The sequence below is a fragment of the Rhinopithecus bieti genome, unplaced genomic scaffold (assembly GCF_001698545.2).
Source record: "Rhinopithecus bieti isolate Rb0 unplaced genomic scaffold, ASM169854v2 scaffold_15821, whole genome shotgun sequence".
Taxonomy (NCBI): Eukaryota; Metazoa; Chordata; class Mammalia; order Primates; family Cercopithecidae; genus Rhinopithecus; species Rhinopithecus bieti.
Genome location: NW_016808598.1, coordinates 708,539 through 734,021, shown reverse-complemented (window position 1 = coordinate 734,021; position 25,483 = coordinate 708,539). Strand labels below are relative to the sequence as shown.

The window sequence follows — 25,483 nt, the reverse complement described above, 5'->3', positions numbered from 1 at the left end:
TTTTTTTTTTTTTTTTTTCTGTCTGTTTCCAGAGGCAGCTAAAGTCTTATTTATTCTAAAGGATTTGGTCAAATCAGAGGACACCATGGACTTTTTGGGACGTCCTGTCCAAAACTTTTTACCCCCTGTGAGTCAACCCTGTTTGTGGGTCCAGACTCTGATGTTCAGGAATTGCAAAGGCATAATTCAAGTTTCTCTGCAGAACTGGTTCCTACTCTAAAGGCCTGAGGTCCAGGGAGCTGGGTTTTCAGAGACTGACATTTAATCACAGTCCTTTCCTCATCTAAGAATTTGAATGAATTGAGAAATGTGTCACAGGAATCAGAGATGGAACAAAACCTCAGCTGTGCTCCAGGATAAAGCTGAGTTAAAGAATTCCACTTGTACCTGCAGCCCACTTAATTGAGCACCCCACTCCATCACAGGCATATCTGGCACTGGCTCGTCTCCCACAGAGGAGGCCACACAGTTTTAAAACTTTTTATTTTGAAATAAATATTCATAGGAATTTGCAAAGTGTACAGAGAGGTCCCCTATACCCTTTACCCAGCCTCTCCTGATATTGGCATATTAACATTTTCAATGTAAAAGCCAGGATGTTGACATTGGTATAATTCAAAATTTGTATGTGCATGCAGGGTATATAGTTTCATCTCATGTGTAGCTTCCTATAACCACCATCACCATCAAGATACGTAGCAGTACCATCACCGCAAAGCTCACTCATGCTAGCTCTTTACAGCCACACCCACCCCCTTCCTCCCATCTCAAACACCTGGCAACCATTAGTCTGTTCTCCATCTGTATAATCATTTTATTTTACAAATATTTTATGTAGGCTGGGCATGATTGTGTCTGGAATTGGTGGGTTCTTGGTCTCTTTGACTTCAAGAATGAAGCTGCGGACCCTCACGGTGAGTGTTACAGTTCTTAAAGATGGTGTGTCCGCAGTTTGTTCCTTCAGATGTTCAGATGTGTCCCGAGTGTCTTCCTTCTGGTGGGTTCGTGGTTTCCATGGCTTCAGGAGTGAAGCTGGAGACCTTCCTAGTGAGTGTTACAGCTCATAAAGGAGACATGGACCCAAGGAGTGAGCAGCAGCAAAATGTATTGCAAAGAACAAAACAACAAAGCTTCCAGGGCATGGAAGTAGACCCAACCAGGTTGCCGCCGCTGGCTCTGGCAGCCTGCTTTTATTCCCTTATCTGGCTCCACCCATGTCTTGCTGATTGGTTCATTTTACAGAGAGCTGATTGGCCCATTTTACAGGGAGCTGATTGGTCCGTTTTGATAGGGTACTGATTGGTGCATTTATAATCCTTTAGCTAGACACAAAAGTTCTCCAAGTGACCACTAGATTAGCTAGACAGAGAGCACTGGTTCCTTTACAAACCTTGAGCTAGACACAAAGTGCTGATTGGTGCATTTACAAGCCTTTAGCTAGACCCCAAAGTTCTCCAAGTCCCCACCCGACTCAGGAGCCCAGCTGGCTTCCCCTAGTGGACCCCTAGCAGGGGCCACAGGGAGGGGGAGCAGCCTACCAGTCCTGCGCTGCGCACACGCACTCCTTAGCCCTTGGGCAGTCCCGGGCGGCTTCCATCTGGGAGGCTCTGGCTGTGTGGGAACCCACCGGTGTGGGGGCTCCGGCATGGCGGGCTGCAGGTCGGGAGCCCTGCCCCGCAGGGAGGCAGCTGAGGCCCCGCGAGAACTCAAGTGTGGTGAGGGCGGCCGGCAGTGCTGGGGGATCCGGTGCACCCTCAGCAGCTGCTGGCCCGGGTGCTAAGACCCTCACTGCCCGGGGCTAGGCGGCACCCGCGGGCAGCTCTGCCTGCCAGCGGCAGAGCCCGCAGAGCCAGGGCCCACCCCTAACTCGGGCTGGCCCAGGAGCGTGGCACGCAGCCGGGGTTCCTGCAGGCGCCTCTTCTTCCACACCTCCTCGCAAGCAGAGGGAGCCGGCTTCGGCTTCCCCCAGCCCAGAAAGGGGCTCCCACAGTGCAGCAGCGGGCTGAAGGGCTCCTCAAGTGCAGCCAGAGTGGATGCTGAGGCCCAGGAGGCGCCGAGAGCGAGTGAGGGCTGCTAGCACGTTGTCACCTCTCACAATGACTCACACCCGTAATCCCAGCACTTTGGGAGGTTGAGAGGGGTGGATCGCCTGAGACCAGGAGTTCGAGGGCAGCTTGGGCAACATGGCAAAAATACAAAAAATTAACCAGATATGGTGGCATGCACCTATGGTCCCAGCTACTCGGGAGGCTGAGGTGGAAGGATCACTTGAGCCCAGGAGATTGAAGCTGCAGTGAGCTATGATCCTGGTACTGCACTCCAGCCTGCGTGACAGAGTGAGATCCTGTTTGAAAATAAATAAATAAAAAAAAAAAAAATAGGGCCAGGTGCGATGGCTCATGCCTATAATCCCAGCACTTTGAGAGGCCAAGTGGGGTCAGGAGTTCCAGACCAGGAGTTCCAGGTCAGGAGTTCCAGACCAGCCTGGCCAACATGGTGAAACCCCATCTCTACTAAAAATAAAAAATTAGCTGGGCGTGGAGGTGGGTGCCTGTAATCCCAGCTACTCAGGAGGCTGAGGCAGGAGAATTGCTTGAACCCGGGAGGTGGAAGTTGCAGTGAGCAACTGAGATTGCACCACTGCACTCCAGCCTGGGTGACAGGGCAAGACTGTCTCAAAAAGGAAACAAACAAACAAAAATAAAGAAAAAACACAAATATTATATAAATAAAATCATGCAGTATATGTCCTGTTGAGATTGGTTCTTTTTCACTTGGCGTAATTTCTTTAAGGTTCTCCAAGTTGTGTGTATCAATAGTCACTTCATTATAAAAAGTTTTTAAACTACTTCACTGAGATATAATCCACATGCCATACAATTTACTCATTTAAAGTGAGTAACAATCAGTGGCTCAGTATAGTCACAGAGTTACATATTCATCACTACAGTCAATTTTAGAACATTTTCAGCACCCCAAAAAGAAACCCCACACGCCTTAGCTGTCACTACTCATGTCCCGCCACAACACACATATCCAGCTTCTGGCAACCACTAATGCACTTTCTGTCCCTATTGATGTGCCTATTCTGACATTTCATATGCACGGAATCATTTTACGTGTGGTCCTTTGTGTCTGGCTTCTTTCGCTTAGCATGTTTTCAAGGTTGATCCACGTGGTAGCATGTATCAGTACTTTGTTGCTTTTTATTGACAAATAATATTTCATTGTGTGGATTTTACCGCATTTTGTTTGCCGTTCATCAGTTGACGGACATTTTGATGTTTCTACTTTTTTTTTTCACTGCTGAGTGTATTCCATGAGATGAATGAACCATGATTTGTTTGACTGTTAACCCACTGAAGAACATTTGGGTAGTTTACAGCTTTGGTCTATTACAAATAAAACTTCTATGAACATTTTTGTATACACTTCTGTATGAAAATAAGTTTTCATTTCTCTGAAATAAATGTCCAGTAGTGCAAATGCTGGTAAATCCACTTTCAATTAAAAAAACAAACAAAATTGTCAAACTATTTCCCAGAGCGACAGTACCATTTTATATTCCCACCAGCAATGTGTGAGTAACCTAGTTTCTCCTCATCCTTGTCAACATTTGGTGTTATCAGTGTTTCTATTTTAGCCACTTTGATAAGTGTGTGGTGACATCTCATCCAGATTTTAATATGTATTTATATGATAGCAGGTGATGTTGAACATCTTTTCATGTGCTTATTTGTCAACTGTATATCCTCATCAATGACACGTCTCTTCATGTGGCTTGCCCATCTGCTAACTGAACTGTTTGAGTTTCAAGAGTTCTTTATGTATTTTATATACAAAGCCTTGGTGAAATACATGATTTGCAACTGTTTTCTCCATCTGTAGCTTATCTCTTCCTCCTCTTAACAGGGTCTTTCACAGAGCAAAAGTTTTTAATTTTGATGGAATCCAGTTTGTTAATTATTCCTGTTATGCAGCCTGCTTTTGGTTTCAAATCTAAGAACTCTTTGCCTAGCCTTATAGCCTAAGATTTTCACCTTCCCCCCAGAAAACTTATAGCTTTTTTTTTTTTTTCTGAAACAGAGTTTTGCTCTTTTACCCAGGCTGGAGTGAAGTGGTGCAATCTCAGCTCACTGCAACCTCTGCCTCCCAGGTTCAAGCGATTCTCCTGCCTCAGCCTTCCTAGTAGCTGGGATTATAGGTGCCCACCACTATACCTGGCTAATTTTTGTATATTTAGTAGAGACGGGGTTTCACCATATTGGCCAGGCTGGTCTCGAACTCCTGACCTCAGGTGATCCACCCACCTCGGCCTCCCAAAGTGCTGGGATTACAGGCATAAGCCACCGTGCTGGGCTACTTTTACTTTTTATATTTAAGTCCATTATTCATTTGGGTTAAGTTTTGTGTAAGGGGTGAGGCTTAGGTTGAAGGATTCAGTTTTTTGCCTGTTGTTGTCTAATTGTTCTAACACCATTTGTTTACGAACCTATCCCTCTTCCATTGAAACTGCTTTTGCACCTATGTCAACAAACAACTGGGCGTATTCATGTGGGTCTGTTTCAGGGTTCTCTACAAAGCATGCTTTTTATTCAGACATTTGTGCACACATGTTCTTAAGCCCTCCCAACTTGGCAGTGGGTCAGCTCCATGTTCTTTCTTTGCTCCCCAACAATGCCTCACAGATGAGGACTCTGAGAATGCTCCCAGGTTGGCACAGTTGCAGCCTCCATGGGAAAGGGGACGTGCAAAGATCCCTAGGGCCCAAGATGGTCGGAGGAGCAGGAAGAGAGTCTTATGGGGTGGGGCCTGGTGCTCGAGAGCAGCCAGGAGTAGAGGCCCCAGTCCCATGGTCTGACATGAGCAAACCTGGGCATGTTTGGTTTCAGGTTTTGGGCCCTTCCGGCAGCACTTGGTGAATTCCAGCTGGGAAGCAGTGAAGGTAAAAACCCTGCAGCTCAAGACCCAGGAACTCAGCGCCCAGTGAGTTTCTTCTGTGGCTGCTGAGAAACCCCCAGCCTGCAGGCCCCTCAGTAACCAGATCTGCAGGGGCGGGAGGAAAAACAAGTGCATGGGCCCCTGGGAGAACAGCTTGTTTTTGGCCCTTGGGTTATGACTTGACTACCTCACGCCCCTCCTGCCTCTGAAATAAAGAAAGGGGCCTAAAGGGACCCTCCTGGGAGGGATGGGGAGTGTCCCCAGAGCAGGTTCGCTGGCCCAGAGCTAGGTTTCTATTGTCTGTGTCCCGTCTGGCTATGGGGCCTGGGAAAGTCATTTCCCCCAGCCTCAGCTTTCTCATTCATGAAATGAGGGAATAATAGAGCAGATGTTCAGGATTGTTCTGAGGATCCAAAGAGGTAAATATGTAATGTAAAACCACTTTGTACAAGCAGCTATTTTAGCACCTGGGCACAGAGTAAGCACTTAATAAATGTCTGTTGTCATACACAGCATGCTTATTTGTAAGAAAGTAGCCAACTAGGACAAAGCACAACCTCAGACAGGCCTTGAGGAGGGAACTGCCTCTTCTCCTTGGGGCACTTGTCTGCTCTCTGTCCCCATACAGCTGTCACTCAGGTGACACACCGCCAACTGCTTATTCACACTTGGCCATCAATTTCATGTCTCCTTTGGATCAAGGTGGGGTCTTTAGTCTATTCTGAGTTTCTCAGTCAATTTGAAAATGCAGCAAAACCACTTGTACCATGCATTTGCAGCAACTGTAGCATCGGATTTCTAGGCTGTCAGTACAGATGCAGTCAAGGAAACTCTCAACTCTTGAGTTAGAATTTAGGTTTCTTTCAACCAGGAAAACGCTGAGGGAATCCCAGAGCCACTGCCAAGCCTCACTGCTGCACACAACATAACAGAAAGGCCAGCTTGGGGCTTTCATGGGCTCCTGTGTGTCTGCAGGCAGTTCCTCAAAAAACAGGACCTTTTCTGCCAAATCCTGGATGATCCTGAAACCTTCCATTTCTTTTTGCAGTCATGAGAATGGAAAAGAGCCAAGCCTCCTGGGTTTAGCTCCCAGTTCCAACAGTTGCAAGCTGTGAGACCCAAGACAAGTCACCCAGCTTTTCTGTGTCTCAGTTTTCTCATCTGTGAAATGGGAAGGTGTGATGATTAAGGGAGTTAACACATGTAAACCCCTTAGAACCAGGTGGGGCATTCTGTCAGTACTCACAGATATAATTCTTCTATTACTAAAAGGCTATTCCATGAGTCAGGGTTCTCAGTTGCAGGCAAATAGGATCTGACTCTGATGATTCACAGATAAGGTAGATATCACTGGATAAGATAGAGCCTCTGTGCATGACTGGGCAAGCAGAAGGTAAAGGACAGCGCTGAGCAAACAAACCCACACATGCCCACACATGCATACACACATGCATACTTACATATACAACACGTACACACACAACAAACACACAGGCATATGCCAACATGCATACACATTATACATTACAACATGCCACACACATAACACACATGCAGGCATATACACATGCCATGCAGGTATATACATATACAACATGCACACAACAACACACCTATACATACATGCACACCCATACATATACATATGTACACACACACACCCCATATACACATGCATGTATACACCTAGACATATGCACACACATACACACATACCAAGAGCTTCAGGCTGAGGTGAGTGGTTAGCCCACATACACAGGTGAGGGTGAATTTCATGATCAGCATTGTGAGCAGCAAGGTGGGGTGGAGATGAAACTAAGGCTCTTTCTTTAAGTCAGACCCTTGAGGGACCTTGTGGTCTGACCTTTCTTTCTTTTTTTTTTTTTTTTTTTGAGACGGAGTCTCGCTGTGTCGCCCAGGCTGGAGTGCAGTGGCGCGATCTCGGCTCACTGCAAGCTCCGCCTCCCGGGTTCCCGCCATTCTCCCGCCTCAGCCTCCGAGTTGCTGGGACTACAGGCGCCCGCCACCGCGCCCGGCTAGTTTTTTGTATTTTAGTAGAGACGGGGTTTCACCGTGTTAGCCAGGAGGGTCTCGATCTCCTGACCTCGTGATCCACCCGCCTCGGCCTCCCAAAGTGCTGGGATTACAGGCTTGAGCCACCGCGCCCGGCCTGACCTTTCTTTAAGTCAGTCCCTTAAGGGACCTTGTGGTCTCAAGCACCCTGACTCCTGCAGAAGCTTGTGCAATTTCTCTTGAATGAAAATCTCTGATTTTTCACAAATTAAGATGAATTAAATGTTGGCTTCCAATTAAAGATCACCAACTATACAGAGAAGCAAACTACCATGGGTAAGAATCAGCAGAAGCAGATTTAGGAGCTCAAGGACTTCAGCTACAAGAATGATCAGAAAATAGCATAACTACATGTGAAATGTTTAAAGATAGAATCACAAAAGTAAGCAAAAAGACTATGAAAAGATCGGGTAAATTGAAAAGGAGAGTAATAAAACTTACAGAAATTTAAAACACAATTGTTGAGGTGAAAAATTTAACATATGATTTAAAAGGTAGGTTAGAATTATGGTAAATGAAAGGCACCAGTCACAAAAGACTACATATGGTAAGATTCCACTTACCTAATTGTCCAGATTAAGCAAATCCATTGAGACAAAAAGAAGATTAACGGTTTTCTAGGGTAGATGAAGAGGAGGAAGGTGGTGGGGAAATGGGGAGTGACAATTAATGAATATGGGGTTTCTTTTGGGAGTGATAGAAGGATTCTAAAATTGATTGTAGTGATGGTTATATAACTCTGTGCATCTACTAAAAACCATTGAATTGTAGACTTTATTTATTTATTTATTTATTTATTTATTTATTTATTTATTTTGAGACACAGTCTAGCTCTGTCGCCCAGGCTGGAGTGTGGTGGTGCCATCTTGGCTCACTGCAACCTCCGCCTCCTGGGTTCAAGAGATTCTCCTGCCTCAATCTCCCAAGTGACTGGGATTACAGGCATGTGCCACCATGCCTGGCTAATTTTTATATTTTTAGTAGAGATGGGGGTTTCACCATGTTGCTCAGGCTGGTCTCAAACTCCTGACCTTGGGTGATCCACCCACCTCAGCCTCCCAAAGTGCTGGGATGACAGGTGTGAGCCACCGCACCCGGCCTGACTTGCACACTTTAAATGGGATAATTGTATGGGAGGTGAATTATATCTCAATAAAGACAGATTAGATATACATATATATACATACATATGCATATATGGAAGTTTAGAGAAAAATGAAGAGAATATTAGTGAACTAGAAGATAGATCTGAAGATATTACTCAAAGGGTAGCATAAGGAGTTATAGAAAGAAGACAGAAAATAAATGTGGACAATAAAATATAATGTTCTAAATACATTTAATAGGAGTTCCAGAAAGAGAGAACAATGAGAATGGAACAGAAGCAATATTCATAGAGATAATGACTAAGAATATTCCAGAAGTGAAGAAAGGCATGAATCCACAGAGATGAGCACAAAATAGACCAAGCAAGGACAAACAAGATCCACACCTATACACATTATAGTTAAGCTACAGAACACCAAAGACAAGGAGGTCTTTAGCCAGAGAGAAACAGACAGATTACTTGCAAAAACTGACAACCTAATTAGACTAAGAGTAAATGTCTCAAAGGCAACAGTAAAAACCAGAATACATAGAGTAATATATTCAAAGTGCCAAAAGTTATCAACCTATAATTGTGTACCCAGCAAAATTATGTTTCAAAACATGAAAATGAAGCAAAGACATTTTATAAAACAAGCACCAAGAGTTTACTATCAAAGGCACAACCCTAAGGGAACAACTAAAGGATGTCCTTCAGAAGGAAAGAGAATGATCTGAGAAAGACTGTGAAATGCAAAGAGGGGTAGTGAGCCTGCAGGCAAAATCTAAACTAGCATTATTTGTATAAGGTCGTAGTAATAATGGCTCCATTTTTTTTTTCTTTTTTGGTACAGGGTCTCACTCCAATTGCCCAGGCTGGAATGCAGTATAGCTGGGACTACAGGCACGTGCCACCATGCCTGGCTAGTTTTTGTATTTTTTAGTAGAGGCAAGGTTTTGCCATGTTGCTCAGGCTGATCTTGAATTCCTGGACTCAAGCAATCCACCCACCTCAGCTTCCCAAAGTGCTGGGATTACAGGTGTGAGCCACCACACCCAGCCAATAGCTTCTTTTTAGGCTTAAAATAGAGAACTGAACTAAAATGTAAGACAATGAAAGCTTTTATAAGCCAAGAAGGATGATCAAAGTTTAAGTTTTTTGTTTTGTTTTGTTTTTTGAGACAGAGTCTTGCTTTTTCACCCAGGCTGGAGTGCAGTGGCATGATCTTGGCTCACTGCAACCTCCATATCCCAGGTTCAAGCTATTCTCCTGCCTCAGCCTCCCAAGTAGCTGGGACTACAGGTGTGCGCCACCATGCCCAGCTAATTTTTGCATTTTTAGTAGAGATGGGGTTTCACCATATTGGCCAGGATGGTCTCGATCTCCTCACCTCGTGATCCACCCGCCTCAGCCTCCCAAAGTGCTGGGATTTCAGGAGTGAGTCACCGCACCAGGCCAAAGTTTAAGTTTTTTAAGGTCCTTGTATTCTACAGGACAAGCATCCAGATATCAGCTTTAGACTTTGTTAAATTATATATGTATGGAAAAATTTCAAGAGTAACTATTTTTTTTTCATTTTGTTTTTTCAAAATGAAATTGTATACCCAGCAAAATTATCTTTCAAAACATGAAAATGAAGCAAAGACATGTAATTTTTTAAATTATACTTTAAGTTCTGTAATTCATGTAATTTTTTTCATGTAATTTTTAAAATTATGCTTTAAGTTCTGGGGTACATGTGCAGAACATGCAGTTTTGTTACATAGGTATACACGTGCCATGGTGGTTTGCTGCACCCATCAACCCATCATCTACGTTAGGTATTTCTACTAATGCTATCCCTCCCCCAGCTCCCTATCCCCGACAGTCCCCAGTGTGTGATGCCCACCCCCACCCCCAGTGTCCATGTATTCTCATTGTTTAACTCCCACTATGAGTGAGAACATGCGGTGTTTGATTTTCTGTATCTGTGTATTTCTAGTTCTAGATCCTTGAGGAATCNCACTCATGATTTGGCTCTCTGTTTGTCTGTTATTGGTGTATAGGAATGCTTGTGATTTTTGCACATTGATTTTGCATCCTGAGACTTTGCTGAAGTTGCTTATCAGCTTAAGGAGATTTTGGGCTGAGACAATGGGGTTTTCTAAATATACAATCATGTCATCTGCAAACAGACAATTTTACTTCCTCTCCTCCTATTTGAATGCCCTTTATTTCTTTCTTTTGCGTGATTGCCCTGGCCCGAACTCCCAAAAGGAATAGGAGTGGTGAGAGAGGGCATCCTTGTCTTGTGCCGGTTTTCAAAGCGAATGCTTCCAGTTTTTTGCTCATTCAGTATGATATTGGCTATGGGTTTATCATAAATAGCTCTTATTATTTTGAGATACATTCCATCAGTACCTAGTTTATTGAGAGTTTTAGCATGAAGGTGTGTTGAATTTTGTTGGAGGCCTTTTCTACATCTATTTAGATAATCATGTAGTTTTGTCATTGGTTCTGTTTATGTGATGGCTTACGTTTATTGAGTTGCATATATTGAACCAGCCTTGCATTCCAGGGATGAAGCTGACTTGATCATGGCAGGTAAGCTGTTTGATGTGCTGCTGGAATCAGTTTGCCAGTATTGAGGATTTTGCATCAATATTCATCAGGGATATTGGCCTGAAATTCTCTTTTTTTATTGTGTGTCTGCCAGGGTTTGGTATCTGGATGATGCTGGCCTCATAGAATGAGTTAGGGAAGGTTCCCTCTTTATCTATTGTTTGGAATAGTTTCAGAAGGAATGGTACCAGCTCCTCTTTGTACCTCTGGTAGAATTTGGCCATGAATCCATCTGGTCCTGGACTTTTTTTGGTTGGTAGGCTATTAATTAGTGCCTCAATTTCAGAACTTGTTATTGGTCTATTTAGGGATTCGACTTCTTCCTGGTTTAATCTTGGGAGGGTGTATGTGTCCAGGAATTTATCCATTTCTTCTAGATTTTCTAGTTTATTTGTGTAGAGGTATTTATAGTATTCTCTGATGGTAGTTTGTATTTCTGTGGGATCAGTGGTGGTATCTCCTTTATCATTTTTTATTGCATCTATTTGATTATTCTCTCTTTTCTTCTTTATTAGTCTGGCTAGCGTATTACCTATTTTGTTGATCTTTTCAAAAACCAGCTCCTGGATTCATTGATTTTTTGAAGAGTTTTTCATGTCTTCATCTCCTTCAGTTCAACTTTGATCCTAGTTTCTTGTCTTCTGCTAGCTTTTGAATTTGTTTGTTCTTGCTTCTCTGGTTCTTTTAATTGTGATGTTAGGGTGTTGATTTTAGATCTTTACTGCTTTCTCTTGTGGGCATTTAGTGCTATGAACTTCCCTCTACACACTGCTTTAAATGTGTCCCAGAGATTCTGGTACATTGTATCTTTGTTCTCATTGGTGTCAAAGAACATCTTTATTTCTTCCTCAATTTCATTATTTACCCAGTAGTCATTCAGGAGCAGGTTGTTCAGTTTCCATGTAGTTGTGCGGTTTTGAGTGAGTTTCTTAATCCTGAGTTCTAATTTGATTGCACTGTGGTCTGAGAAACTGTTATGATTTCCACTCTTTTGCATTTGCTGAGGAGTGTTTTACTTCCAATTATGTGGTCAATTTTAGAATAAGTGTGATGTGGTGCTGAGACGAATGTATATTCTGTTTATTTGGGGTGGAGAGTTCTGTAGATGTCTATTAGGTCCTCTTGGTCCAGAGCTGAAAAGTCCTAGATATCCTTGTTAATTTTCTGACTCATTGATCTGTCTAATATTGACAGTGGGGTGTTAAAGTCTCCCATTATTATTGTGTGGGAGTCTAAGTCTCTTTGTAGGTCTCCAAGAACTTGCTTTATGAATCTGGGTGCTCCTATATTGAGTGCATATGTATTTAGGATGGTTAGCTTTTCTTGTTGCATTGATCCTTTTACCATTATGTAATGCCCTTATTTGTCTCTTTTGATCTTTGTTGGTTTAAAGTCTGTTTTATCAGAGACTAGGATTGTAACCCCTGCTTTTTTTTTTCTTTTTGGCTTTCCATTGTCTTGGTAAATATTCTTCCATCCCTTTATTTTGAGCCTATGTGTGTCTTTGCATGTGAGATGAGTCTCCTGAATACAGCACACCAATGGGTCTTGACTCTATCCAATTTGCCAGTCTGTGTCTTTTAATTGAGGCATTTAGCCCATTTACATTTAAGGTTAATATTGTTTTGCGTGAATTTGATCCTGTCATTATGATGCTAGCTGGTTATTTTGCCCATTAGTTGATGCAGTTTCTTCATAGCATCAATGGTCTTTACAATTTGGTATGTTTTTGCAGTAGCTGGTACCAGTGATTCCTTTCCATGTTTAGTGCTTCCTTCAGGAGCTCTTGTAAGACAGGCCTGGTGGTGACAAAATCTCTCAGCATTTACTTATCTATAAAGGATTTTATTTATCCTTTACTTACGAAGTTTAGTTTGGCTGGATATGAAATTCTGGGTTGAAAATTCTTTTCTTTAAGAGTGTTGGATATTGGCCCCCACTCTCTTCTGGCTTGCAGGGTTTCTGCTGAGAGATCCACTATTAGTCTGATAGGGTTCCTTTTGTGGCTAACCCGACCCTTCTCTCTGGCTGCCCTTAACATTTTTTTCCTTCATTTCAACCTTGGTGAATCTGATGATTATGTGTCTTGGGGTTGCTCTTCTCCAGGAATATCTTTGTGGTATTCTCTGTATTTCCTGAATTTGAATGTTGGCCTGCCTTGCTAGATTCGGGAAGTTCTCCTGGATAATATCCTGAAGAGTGTTTTCCAACTTGGTTCCATTCTCCCTGTCACTTTCAGGTACACCAATCAAATGTAGATTTGTTATTTTCACATAGTCCCATATTTCTTGGAGGCTTTGTTCATTTCTTTTCACTCTTTTTTCTCTAATCTTGTCTTCTCACTTTATTTCATTGAGTTGATCTTCAATCTCTGATATCCTTTCTTCCACTTGATCGATTCAGCTATTGATACTTGTGTATGCTTCATGAAGTTATTGTGCTGTGTTTTTCAGCTCCATCAGGTCAATTGTGTTCTTCTCTTAACTGGTTATTCTAGTTAACAATTTGTCTAACCTTTTTTCAAGGTTCTTAGCTTCCTTACATTGGGTTAGAATATGCTCCTTTAGCTCAGAGGAGTTTGTTATTATCCACCTTGTGAAGCCTGCTTTGTCAGTTCATCAAACTCATTCTCTGTCCAGTTTTGTTTCCTTGCTGGCGAGGAGCTGTGATCCTTTGGAGGTGAAGCAGCATTCTGGTTTTTGGAATTTTCAGCCTTTTTGCATTGGTTTCTCCCCATCTTTGTGGATTTATCTACCTTTGGTCTCTGATGTTGGTGACCTTTGGATGGGGTTTCTGTGTCTGGACATCCTTTTTGTTGATGTTAATGCTATTTCTTTCTGTTTGTTAGTTTCCTTCTAACAGTCAGGCCCCTCTACTGCAGGTCTGTTGGAGTTTGCTGGAGGTCCGCTCTGGATCCTGTTTGCCTGGGTATCACTGGCAGAGGCTGCAGAACAGCAAAGATTGCTGCCTGAAGCTTCATCCCAGAGGGGCACCTTCCAGATGCCAGCCAAAGCTCTCCTGTATGAGGTGTCTGTCGGCCCCTACTGGGAGGTGTCTCCCAGTCAGCGTACACAGGGGTCAGGGGCCTACTTGAGGAGGCAGTCTGTCCCTTATCAGAGATCAAACACTGTGCTGGGAGATCCGCTGCTCTCTTCAGAGCTGTCAGGCAAGGACGTTTAAGTCTGCCGAAGCTGCACCCACAGCTGCCCCTTCCCCCAGGTGCTCTGTCCCAGGGAGATGGGGGTTTTATCTATATGTCCCTGACCGGGGCTGCTGCCTTTTTTTTCAGAGATGCCCTTCCCAGAGAGGAGGAATCTAGAGAGGCAGTCTGGCCACAGCGGCCTTGCTGAGCTGTGCCCAGTTCGAACTCCCTGGTGGCTTTGTTTACACTCTGAGGGTAAAACCATCTACTTAAGCCTCAGGAATAGTGGACACCCCTCCCCTCACCAAGCTCAAGGGTCCTGGGTCGACCTCAGACTGCTGTGCTAGCAGCGAGAATTTCAAGCCAATGGATCTTGGCTTGCTGGGCTCTGTGGGGGTGGGACCCACTGAGCCAGACCACTTGGCTCCCTGGCTTCAGCCCTCTTTCTAGGGGAGTGAATGATTCTATCTCGCTGGCATTCCAGGTGTCGCTGGGGTATGAAAAAAATATATAAACTCCTGCAGCTAGCTAGGTGTCTGCCCAAACAGCTGTCCAGTTTTGTGCTTGAAACCCAGGCCCCTGGTGGCATAGGCACCAGAGGGAATCTCCTGGTCTGCCAGTTGTGAAGACTGTGGGAAAAGCACAGTATCTGGGCCACAGTGCACTGTTCCACCCAGTATAGTCTGTCACAGCTTCCCTTGGCTGGGAGAGGGGAATCCCCGGACCCCTTGTGCTTCCCAGGTGAGGCGACACCCCACCCTGCTTCAGCTCGCCCTCCGTGGGCTGCACCCACTGTCCAGCCAGTCCCAATGAGATGAACCGGGTACCTCAGTTGGAAATGCAGGAATCACCCACCTTCTGTGTTGATCTCACTGGGAGCTGCAGACTAGAGCTACTCCTATTTGGCCATCTTCAAGAGTAACTATTAAAGCGTAGAAATAGACTATGTGGTTTCAATAAAATTACAAAACAGATAAGAAAACAAACAAAGCTTTAGTCATAGAGACCAAAAATCACCCCATAGAACAAGGTGGGTAAAGGCACCACTGCCGTCTCTGCTGAACACGAGGCACTGTAGTTGTCCTCATGCCACTGGATACTGCACCCACCACCACCCCATCACCACCACTGCCCACCTCGTAAGACTTTACTTTTGCCCTGGGAAGCTTGGTGTTGTTGCTTCTATCAGAAACATTTGCTCCTGATAGAAAGTTGAGGGTGAGTGCATCATATTGGCTGAGCCTAAGTCATGTGACCCTGTCCTGGCTGCATGAGAGACTGTCTAGCCTTTTCAGCAGATGTAGTGGGAGCCAGACTCTATCTACCACCAACACTCCAATATCAGGGGTTGCCCCAAACAGAGGAAGGTCAAAGAAATAACAAATGCCCATATGAATATCAAAAATTAAATCATCTCTTTTTTTTTTTTTGAGACAAGAGTCTTACTCTGTCTCCCAGGCTGGAGTGCAGAGGCACAATCTTGGCTCATTGCAACCTCTGCCTCCTGGGTTTAAGCAAGTCTCCTGGCTCAGCCTCTCAATTAGCTGGGACTATAGGTACACGCCACCACACCTGGCTAATTTTTGTATTATTGGTAGAAACCCGGTTTCACCATATTGGCCAGGCTGGTCTCCATCTCCTGACCTCGTGATCCACCTGCCTCAGCCTCCCAAAGTGCTGGGATTACAGGCGTGAGCCACCACGCCCAGCCTGTATCAGCTCTTTGAAGTCTGACATATATTTATCCATTCCTGATGTGGAGCACAAAGACTATTATAATGTTAGTCTTTTCCACTTCCATTTCCACCCCAACTGGGTGTACTGCATACAATTTTGACACTAATTATCTGGAGTTAGCACAGACCCCATAGGCTAAGAGCAAAGTTTTCCATTAAGTTGTCCCCACTTTAGATGCCAGCCACACTTCAAGGGGTCACCAGATCCACCTGCACTTCTGACCAAATGGCTATTAATTGAGGAGTTCCTACAACCCCAGGTTCAATGATTCACCAGAACTACTTACAGAACTCAGTAATGTGCTGTACTTACAATTATAGTTTCATTATGAAGGGTGAGGTCTGGGAGGATCCCAAATCCATGCCCTCTCACTATGGAGTTGGTATGTTACCCTCCTGGCACATCCAGGCACTCATCAAGAAGCTCTACTTAGCTTTGGTATCCAGAGTTTTTATTGGAGATTCATTATGTAGACATGACTGATTACATCATTGGTCATGTGATTAAACTCAATCTTCAGTCCACCTCCCCTTTTTGAAGATCTGGTACCAGAAAGTGTAACTCTCTGATCACTTGATTGTTTTTTCTGGTGGCCAGATCCCATCCTGAAGCTATTGTCTTCAGTGGGGGGCCCACATGAGTCACCTCATTCCCATGAAAGACACTTCTATCACTCATGAAATTCTAAGGGTTTTTTGAAGCTCTGTGCCTGGAACCAGGGACACAGGCTAAGTATGCTCTGTCTTATACCACAATTCCCTATAGGCATTCCTGTTTAGGGAGAGGACATGGTCCATAAACAAAATAATTATAACACAAAGCAGATTCTGAGAAGAGCTGCATGCTGCACTATAGACATCTGAGGGAGAAAAGAGATTAATTTCATTCTGGAGAACATGTGGAAGAAAGCAACATAATGAGGAAGCTAAAGCAAAGTGAAAAGAAACTGTACCCTGGAGGGAGGGTAGCTGGGAAGGCTGCCTGGTGGAAGCAGCAATGAAGGCTAACTTCTTCCGGAAAGCTGGAATAAATTCTCAAAACGATCACATGCTCTTTACCGTACCAGACACTATGCAGAGTAGTTCACTGAATTCTTCCTGCCTTCCAGAGACATTGAAATTGTTCCCACTTTGCAGATGAGGAAAGGGATGCTCAGAGAGGTTGCACATCCGACCTGAGGGCACTTGCCACAAAGTGGAGGTGCCTGCCTTCCAACCTCACTTGGTCCTGTTGAAAGAAGTCCAGGTTCAGCCCACTTGTGCTCTTCCCCTGGGACCAGAAAACATTTAGTTCAGAGGAAGAGGATCACTTCTAGCACAAGAATGGGTTTTTGTTTGTTTGTTTGTTTTTTGTTTTTGAGATGGAATCTTGTTCTGTTGCCCAGGCTGGAGTGCGGTGGCACCATCTTGGCTCACTGCAACCACTGCCTCCTGGGTTCAAGCAATTCTCCTGCCTCAGCCTCCTGAGTAGCTGAGATTACAGGCGCCTGCCATCACGCCAGCTAATTTTTGTATTTTTAGTAGAGACGAGGTTTCACCATGTTGGCCAGGCTGGTCCCGAACCCCTAACCTCAGGTGATCCGCCTGCCTTGGCCTCCCAAAGTGCTAGGATTACAGGCGTGAGCCACTGCACCCAGCCAGTGGGTTTAAAACTTAGTAAAACTCAAGAGATAGAAGGACCCGAGGACCTGAGGCGAGCAAAGTGAGGGTATTCACTCAAATGCCTCAGCCCTACATCCATCTCTTCACGGTTGTCCCTCTGCCATGAGTTCATATTTGCCTCTCTTCAAGTTCTGCTTCCAGTGCCTTAGACATAGACTGCACTACAGGCTGCTCAATCTTCTTGCTCACCACAGGGCCGTGTGTGTGGTGACCAGAACAGAAGCCCCAGTAACAGCAGATGATGCGCAAGGAGCACTACCAGAAATGGCATCTGGAAGCAGCAGTTTCCTAGGCTGGCAGGCCCACGTCCAGGGTTCCGGTACCCTCTGCCAGTCGAATTTGCCTTTTCCGCCGTCCTTGCTATCAGTCTCTAGCTTTCATTTTCCCCTTCTTGGTGTTATTTTCGTCTGGGCAGAGTCCATTGCAACCTCTTTAGAAGCTCTCTTCACTATCAATCTGCAGGACCACTGTCTCTCTTTCTGGGCTATCTTGGGTCACTCCAGGTCCTCCACCAACATGTCTGTAGACTCCACCGGGATTCTGGTTTGGGACCTCATTGGTAGTACCCACTGAAAGTGCCGGCATATGGCGAACAGTGTCCATAGTAGGTATAATCATTTAAGTGGCTGTATTAAGGTAAAGTTCATGTACGTTCATTTGACCCATTACACAGATACAGAAATAGACTTAGATGGGCTGAATAATGAACAAAAGGGCACGTAGCATCTTGTGTCAATACAAGCATCTCACTGTCTCTAGGGACCTGTGTAACATATCCCCATCTCCACCGAGGGCCCGGCTATGTGTTCACTGGTTACATGAATGAATATTTTTCTTTTCTTCCTCCTGCATTCTCCCAGCAAAAGTCAACTTTATCAGTATCATGAAGATTACCAAGCAATGTTTAAAGAGTACTTACTCCAGGCCGAGCACGGTGGCTCACACCTGTAATCCCAGCACTTTGGGGGGCCATGCGGGTGGATCATGAGGTCAGGAGATTGAGACCATCCTGGCTAACACGGTGAAACCCTGTCTCTACTAAAAAATACAAAAAAATTAGCCAGGCGTGTGGCGGGCACCTATAGTCCCAGCTACTCAGGAGGCTGAGGCAAGAGAATGGCGTGAACCTGGGAGGCAGATCTTGCAGTAAGCTGCGCCAATGCACTCCAGCCTGGGCGGCAGAGTGAGACTCCATCTCAAAAAAAAAAAAAGAAAAGACTACTTACTCCACTGCCAGGCATTATAAATGGGAACTCATGGAATCATAGATAGTAAGGAAAAAAGTATTCAATTCTATACCAGCAGCATTTTGCCTCTAAGAGAGGTAAGCTATTAACAAATAATAACTAGCCGGGCGCGGTGGCTCAAGCCTGTAATCCCAGCACTTTGGGAGGCCGAGGCGGGCGGATCACGAGGTCAGGAGATCGAGACCATCCTGGCTAACATGGTGAAACCCCATCTCTACTAAAAAAAAAAATACAAAAAACTAGCCGGGCGAGGCGGCGGGCGCCTGTAGTCCCAGCTACTGGGGAGGTTGAGGCAGGAGAATGGCGTAAACCCGGGAGGCGGAGCTTGCAGTGAGCTGAGATCCAGCCACTGCACTCCAGCCTGGGCGGCAGAGCGAGACTCCGTCTCCAAAAAAAAAAAAAACAAATAATAACTAAAATGCATTTTTATTGTGGTTGCTTATAAATGGGAAAAGGATGTTTTGAAAAGAAGAAAAATACAGAAAGATTATTGTAAATGCTAAAAGTTCACAAGGAAAAGAGGCGGTTCCTACAAACTCCCAGAAAAGCGACTTAATGCTGTTTACCAACAGTATGTGCCAAAATATTTAACATTGAGCCAGACTATGACGGGCACGCTTCCCTTCCTAGTCTCAAGTTTTACATAGTGACCTATGCAGTGGTTACATCATTATCCCCTGGTTTCTGGATACTCTGATTTTGGAGCCACTACCACCTCATATTCATTCAAAAGAAATTACATGCTTAGCTCTTCTCTTAAGTGCCTCAGCCTGGAGAGTCAGCAAATAAAACAAGGGTTTTTGAAAACACACCCCAGGTCAGTTGGGCCAAGATGTTACATAACCACACTTAAAATACTCACAGCCTAGGGAGCCAAGAGGTCAGGGCTCTTCTCATGTTTGATAAACTTGATATGCAGAATAATTTATCTTTGCCCCAAAGATGAGGTGGCCTGGTGCCTTTCTTACATGTTGCTTTAAACAACAACAACAACAACAACAACAACAATAATAATAATAATAATAATAATAATAATAAAGAATAAAAGGCAGTGAATCAGAACAGTCAAAGAATTTCCAAGCTGAACGGCGCTTTAGGATGAAAGCTGAGTCCTGTTCGGAGATAGGCAAGTAACTGCAAACCTTTCCAAGTAAAAGAGAATTGTTCCTCTTGATTCTTCTTTATTTTTTTTCCCAAGAGAACCTTTATTCTTCCCACCAAGTCCCAGGACAAAATATTTTTCCAACCTAGGTGAAACCTGGTGAGACCCTGTCTCTACTAAAAACACAAAAATCAGCTGGGCATGGTGGTGGGTGCCTATAAACCCAGCTACTCAGGAGGCTAAGGGACGAGAATTGCTAAAATCTGGGAGGCGGAGGTTGCAGTGAGCCAAGATCATGCCACTGCACTCCAGCCTGGGTGACACAGCAAGACTCTGTCTCAAAAAACAGAGAGAGAGAGACAGAGAAAGCGTCAGATAAAAATAACCAGAGTGAGGAGGAAGGGAGACCTCAGACGTGTCTCTAGTTTACAGAGATCTCACCTATGATAGCCACCAGCTCAGCGCCAACCATGTCCTGGGCAGCCACTTCAATGAGTTGTCTGAACATTGGCCTGCATGGTTGGATAACCCAAATGCGCTTTCCCATGATGTCTTACACCTCCTTTTTTTCAGTCTGGTGACTGTATTGTGAGCCCACCTTGTCTGGGAAGAGAAGTAACCAAGTAGTGATGAACAGTTCATGCTGGCCTTGGAACAGCATGAAACAGGACTGTCCTTGCATTCTCACTTTGAAATGACACAAGAATCCACAAGAGTATGGGGACTGTGTGAGCCCATGGCAAAGAGCCTGTGCCCTGGGCAGAAGGCTTGCTCTTGTAGCCCCAGCCGCCTGCATAAGGGGCAGCACTCCAGGGAGCTCCTAAGGATCGAGGCGAGTGCAGATGGAACCCACACCTTGGTGGAGGAGACCCCACGGTCCACGTGCATGGACAGAGTCTGCTGTGGCTTCACAGTCCTCCCCACAAACACCATGCTCTTAGTAAACACTCAAGGAGACAGATTTATTCTGCTTATTTGGAGAAAAGTTTGCAATTCACAGACAAGTGAGTCATATGTTTAGTTCTAGCTAAACCCCATATCCATTCCCACATTGACAGGAAGACAAGCCAGAAAAACCAGACCAAGATGATAGATCTTTCAGAATGACCGCCACATTTTCCCCAGGTGTTACTGTGGGTCCCCCTACTTCCTACATGGCCCCCCAGCAAGTCTAGAGTCCTCACCCTTTTCCAGGGTGCTAAACAGAGCAGCCTCTCCAGCTTGTTTCCTGTTTATTTTTTTAGAGAAATTTTTATTTAAAAATACATTTATATGTACAGAAAAGTTGTGAAGAAAGCACAGAATACATATTCCTCAATTCTTCGCATTATTTACCTTGTACGTTAGTATGGTGTATTTGTCACAAGACAGAACCAGTATGAATATATTACCATTACATAAAGTCCATAGTTTATTCGGGTTCCCTCAGTTTTCCCTAATGCCTCTTTTCTGTCCCAGAATCTCACCCAGAACACCACTTTCATAAGTCTTCGAGTAGGCTTGTCTTGGCTGTGGCTATTTCTCAGACTTTCCTAGTTTTTGATGACCTTGATGGTTTTGAAGAATCTGGCCAGGAATTTATAGTTTGTTTCTCAACTGGGATTTTTCTGCTGCCTTTCTCATGATCAGACTGAGGTTAATGGGAGGAAGACAGAGGTAAAGTGTCATTCTCATCCTGTCGGATCAAGGGCACACAGTATCAACACGACTTAGCACTGTCCATGATGACCTTGACCTTACTTGGTGGAGGGAGGGTTTGTCGAGCCTCTCTACCATACAGTTACTCTTTTTTTTTTTTTTTTTTTTTTTTTCAGACAGAGTCTCTCTCTGTCGCCCAGGCTGGAGTGAATGGGGGTGATCTTGGCTCAGTGCAAACTCTGTCCCGCAGGTTCAAGTGATTCTCCTGTCTCAGCCTCCTGAACAGCTGGGACTATAGGCACATGCCACCATGCCTGGCTAATTTTTTTATTTTTAGTAGCAACGGGGTTTCACTCTGTTGGCCACGCTGGTCTCAAACTCCTGACCTCAGGTGATCCACCCACCTCAGCCTCCAAAAGTACTGGGATTACAGGTGTGAGCTACCGTGCCCGGCCGCCATATAGTTACATACAGTTACTTTTTGTCCCCACTTCTATCCTGTACTCTTTGGAAGGAAGTAACTCTATGCAGCCCACACCTGAGTGGGGAGTTCCTCTCCGCTTCAGGGCAGAGGAGTTACATCAGTTATTGGGAGTGCATGTGCGTGAGAGAGCTGACTCCTCCTCCTGGACCCACTTAGTTATTTGTTTACTTATTTATGTAGTCATTTCTTTAGATCAGGATGGACTCATGAATATTTATTTCTCATATTTTGGCCTATGGCTTGTTTCCTTTGGAAAGTCTATCTCCTCCTGAAACCTTTTCCTCCTCCCTCCTCCCTTTACTATCTTGGGACAATGCCTCCCTGATCATTCAGGTTTCTCTGCTCCAAGGGAAATGGCATGAGTCCATGCTTTGTTTTTACGGCTGTGTGTTTAGCTGTATTGAAAGTTAGACTAAGTTGGACACTTTTCATTTATTTATTTATTTATTTATTTATTCTTTATTTTCATAAGTTTTTGGGGTATGGGGTATATTTGGTTACATGAGTAAGTTCTTTAGTGGTGATTTGTGAGATTTTGGTGCAGCATCACCCAAATAGTATACACTGAACCCAATTTGTATGTAGTCTTTCATCCCTCACCCGCTTCCCACCCTTTCTCCTCAAGTCCCCAATGTCCATTTTATCATTCTTATGCCTTTGCGTCCTCATAGCTTAGCTCCCATTTGTGAGTGGAGCCCACAAACACCACATACGGTGTTTGGTTTTCCATTCCTGAGTTACTTCACTTAGAATAATAGTCTCCGAGGCAGGCAGATCACGAGGTCAGGAGTTCGAGACCAGTCTGGCCAGTATGGTAAAACCCCATCTCTATTAAAAATACAAAATTTAGCTGGGTGTGGTGGCGTTCACCTATAGTCCCAGCTACTCAGGAGGCTGAGGCAGAGGAATTGCTTCAACCTGGGAGGCGGAGGCAGAGGTTGCAGTGAGCCGAGATTATACTACTGCACTCCAGGCAGGGCGACAGAGTGAGATTCTGTCTCCAAAAAAAAAAAAAAAGAAAAAAGAAAAAAAAAGGAAGAAGAAGAATAGTCTCCAATCCCATCCAGGTTGCTGCAAATGCCATTAATACATTTCTTTTTATGGCTGAGTAGTATTCCATCCTATCTATATACCACAGTTTCTTTATCCACTCATTGATTGATAGGAATTTGGGCTGGTTCCATGTTTCTGCAATTGCAAATTGTTGGGCACTTATTAAATAACCACACTACTTTTATATAGAAGTCTGTGCTGTGTTGCTATGTGCATGTCCTCCTGTTCTTGTTCTCATCGCCTGTCGTATTTTATTGATGCAAAGAGCCAGGTGTTTTCTGTTTTTTGTTTTTGTTTTAATTTTGGCATCCTGAAATCAGATGAATCTCAGTCAACTGCACCTTACACTTTGTCATAGTTGAGCAGTACTTTTACTATCTTGCTGCTTCCTAAAATAATGCTTGGTGTTCCATCTCTGGGACTTAGATTTGATGAAATCCATCATGTCCTTCCTGGGTTATGCACTGTATCAGCATGGGAAACATTCTAACATGTTTATCTTGTTTCACAGAATCCAGACCAGAATCTTGAAGGCATTAGGGCTATATTTGTACTGCCATATATGTAATAAAAAATATATCCTGCAGCCAGTCGTGGTGGCTCACACCTGTAATCCCAGCAATTTGGGAGGCCAATGTGGGCAGATCACGAGGTCAAGAGATTGAGACCATCCTGGCCAACATGGTAAAATCCTATCTCTACTAAAAATACAAAAATTAGCTGGGCGTGGTGGCACATGCCTGTAGTCTGAGCTACTTTGGAGGCTGAGGCAGGAGAATCGCTTGAACCCAGGAGGTGGAGGTTGCAGTGAGCCGAGATCGTGCCACTGCACTCCAGCCTGGTGACACAGCAAGACTCTGCCTCAAAAACAAACAAACAAACAAACATATATATACACATATATACACATATATATATATACACATATATACATATATATACATATATACATATATATACATATATACATATATACATATATATACATATATATACACATATATACATATATATATACATACATATATATACATATATATACCCTGCAACACACACAGCCTAATGCCAAAGAAAAAGACACAAGTAAGTGGGGCCCTGGAAATCAGGCAGGTTACTTAGGGCAGAAGAATGTCTAATTGGGACTGTAATTCAAAAGACAAATCTTAGTTCTTTTCCATTCTAAACATTTTTTGGGGGAAGAAACATAAAAAAGGGAAGTCTACTGGGCAAACCTTTTCTCATCTCCATCCTCACATCCACTTCCGCTATACAAATCTTGAAAAATGTCAGCACTACATTACAGATGCCAAACCTGGGATTCCAAAATCCAGTAGGCCCGCCTGGGCCTGCTGGCTGTGAGCCAGTTTGAGATGCCATTAATCAGGTCCCTGGACTCTACACTGACATCTGTAATCACAGATGATTACTCCACACCCCAGACCAACCTTGGGAAGTTGCGCCTCTCAGGGGTGCCCCTGACTCTCCCAGTTTTGGGTTCCACTCTGGGCCCCAGTGCTCACACGCAGCACCTTCTCTCTCAGCAGGGAAGCATGTGTGCTGCTGTGTTTCCTCTCTTGCAGGCATTTGCAAAACTATCTAGACAGGGACTAATGAACGGAAAAGATCTCTGACGGTGAAATTTCAGGCACTGGGTCTCCTAAAGATGGGGAAATGGTTGGGGAGGCACAAGATGCATTTTGGGCAGCAGCCCTCAGCCAACAGCCTACTGGGCTCACCCTATTTTTTGCCCACTTGTAAGACTATTCCTGATTTTTACCTCCCTTGGTAGCTGTGTTCTAGAGCTCGCAATGTGGAGTCAGAAAGTCATGTAGCAATTAGGTATTAAGCATTCAATGAACCTTGGTCAATAAATAAAGAAGACATAACAGATGTAAGCATTCATGCTCCTAATAACAGTGCTTCTAAAATACATGCAGCAAAAGCTAATAGAACTGCAAGGAGACTAGATAAATTCCCAGTTAATAGTCAATGATTTCAGTACCCCTCTCAATAATGAGAACACATAGACCAAAAAGGATACAGCAGACTTGAACAACACTACCAACCTACCAGACTTCATTGACATTTACAGAACAATCCACCCAACATGGAACACACTCTCATATATGCATATGGAACTTTTGCCAAGACAGACTACACCCTGGGCCATAAAACAAGTCTGAATAAATTCAAAAGGATTCAGGTCACATAAAGTATGTTCTCTGGCCATGATGGATTTTAATTAGAAATCAATAACAGAAAGACATCTGGAAATTTCCTAAATTTTGGAAACCAAACAAGATACTTGTAAATAAGCCAGGGATGAAAGGAGACATAAAAAGGAAATTAGAAAGCATTTTGAAATGAATGAAAATTATAACATATCAAATTTTGTGGCATGCTGCTAAAGCAGAACTTAGAGGGAAATTTATAGCACTAAAAATATTATAGAAGAAGAAAGTTCTCAAATCAGTGACTTTGATTTCTATCTTAAGAAACTAAAGAAAGAACAAATTAAACTCAAACTAAGCAGAAGAAAGGTAATAGTAAAGATGAAAGCAGAAATCAATGAAGTAGCAGAAAGATAATAGAAATCAAAGAAACCAAAACCCAAAAGTTAGTATTTTGAGAAAATTAATAAAGTTGATAAACCTTCATTTAGACTGATCAAGAAAAAATAAATAAAAGGAGAGAAAGAGACCATTCCTATTAACTTT

The 25,483-nt window shown here is 43.9% G+C and overlaps 1 protein-coding gene across 1 annotated transcript in view; it reads left to right on the top strand.

The window, feature by feature from the left end:
- PGPEP1L (pyroglutamyl-peptidase I like) overlaps window positions 1-25,483 on the top strand; it is a 49,433-nt gene that overhangs the window by 2,678 nt on the left and 21,272 nt on the right. The window contains 1 exon segment of the mRNA XM_017886887.1: window positions 4,893-4,945. Within this exon segment, the coding sequence (XP_017742376.1) occupies window positions 4,893-4,945 (53 nt within the window).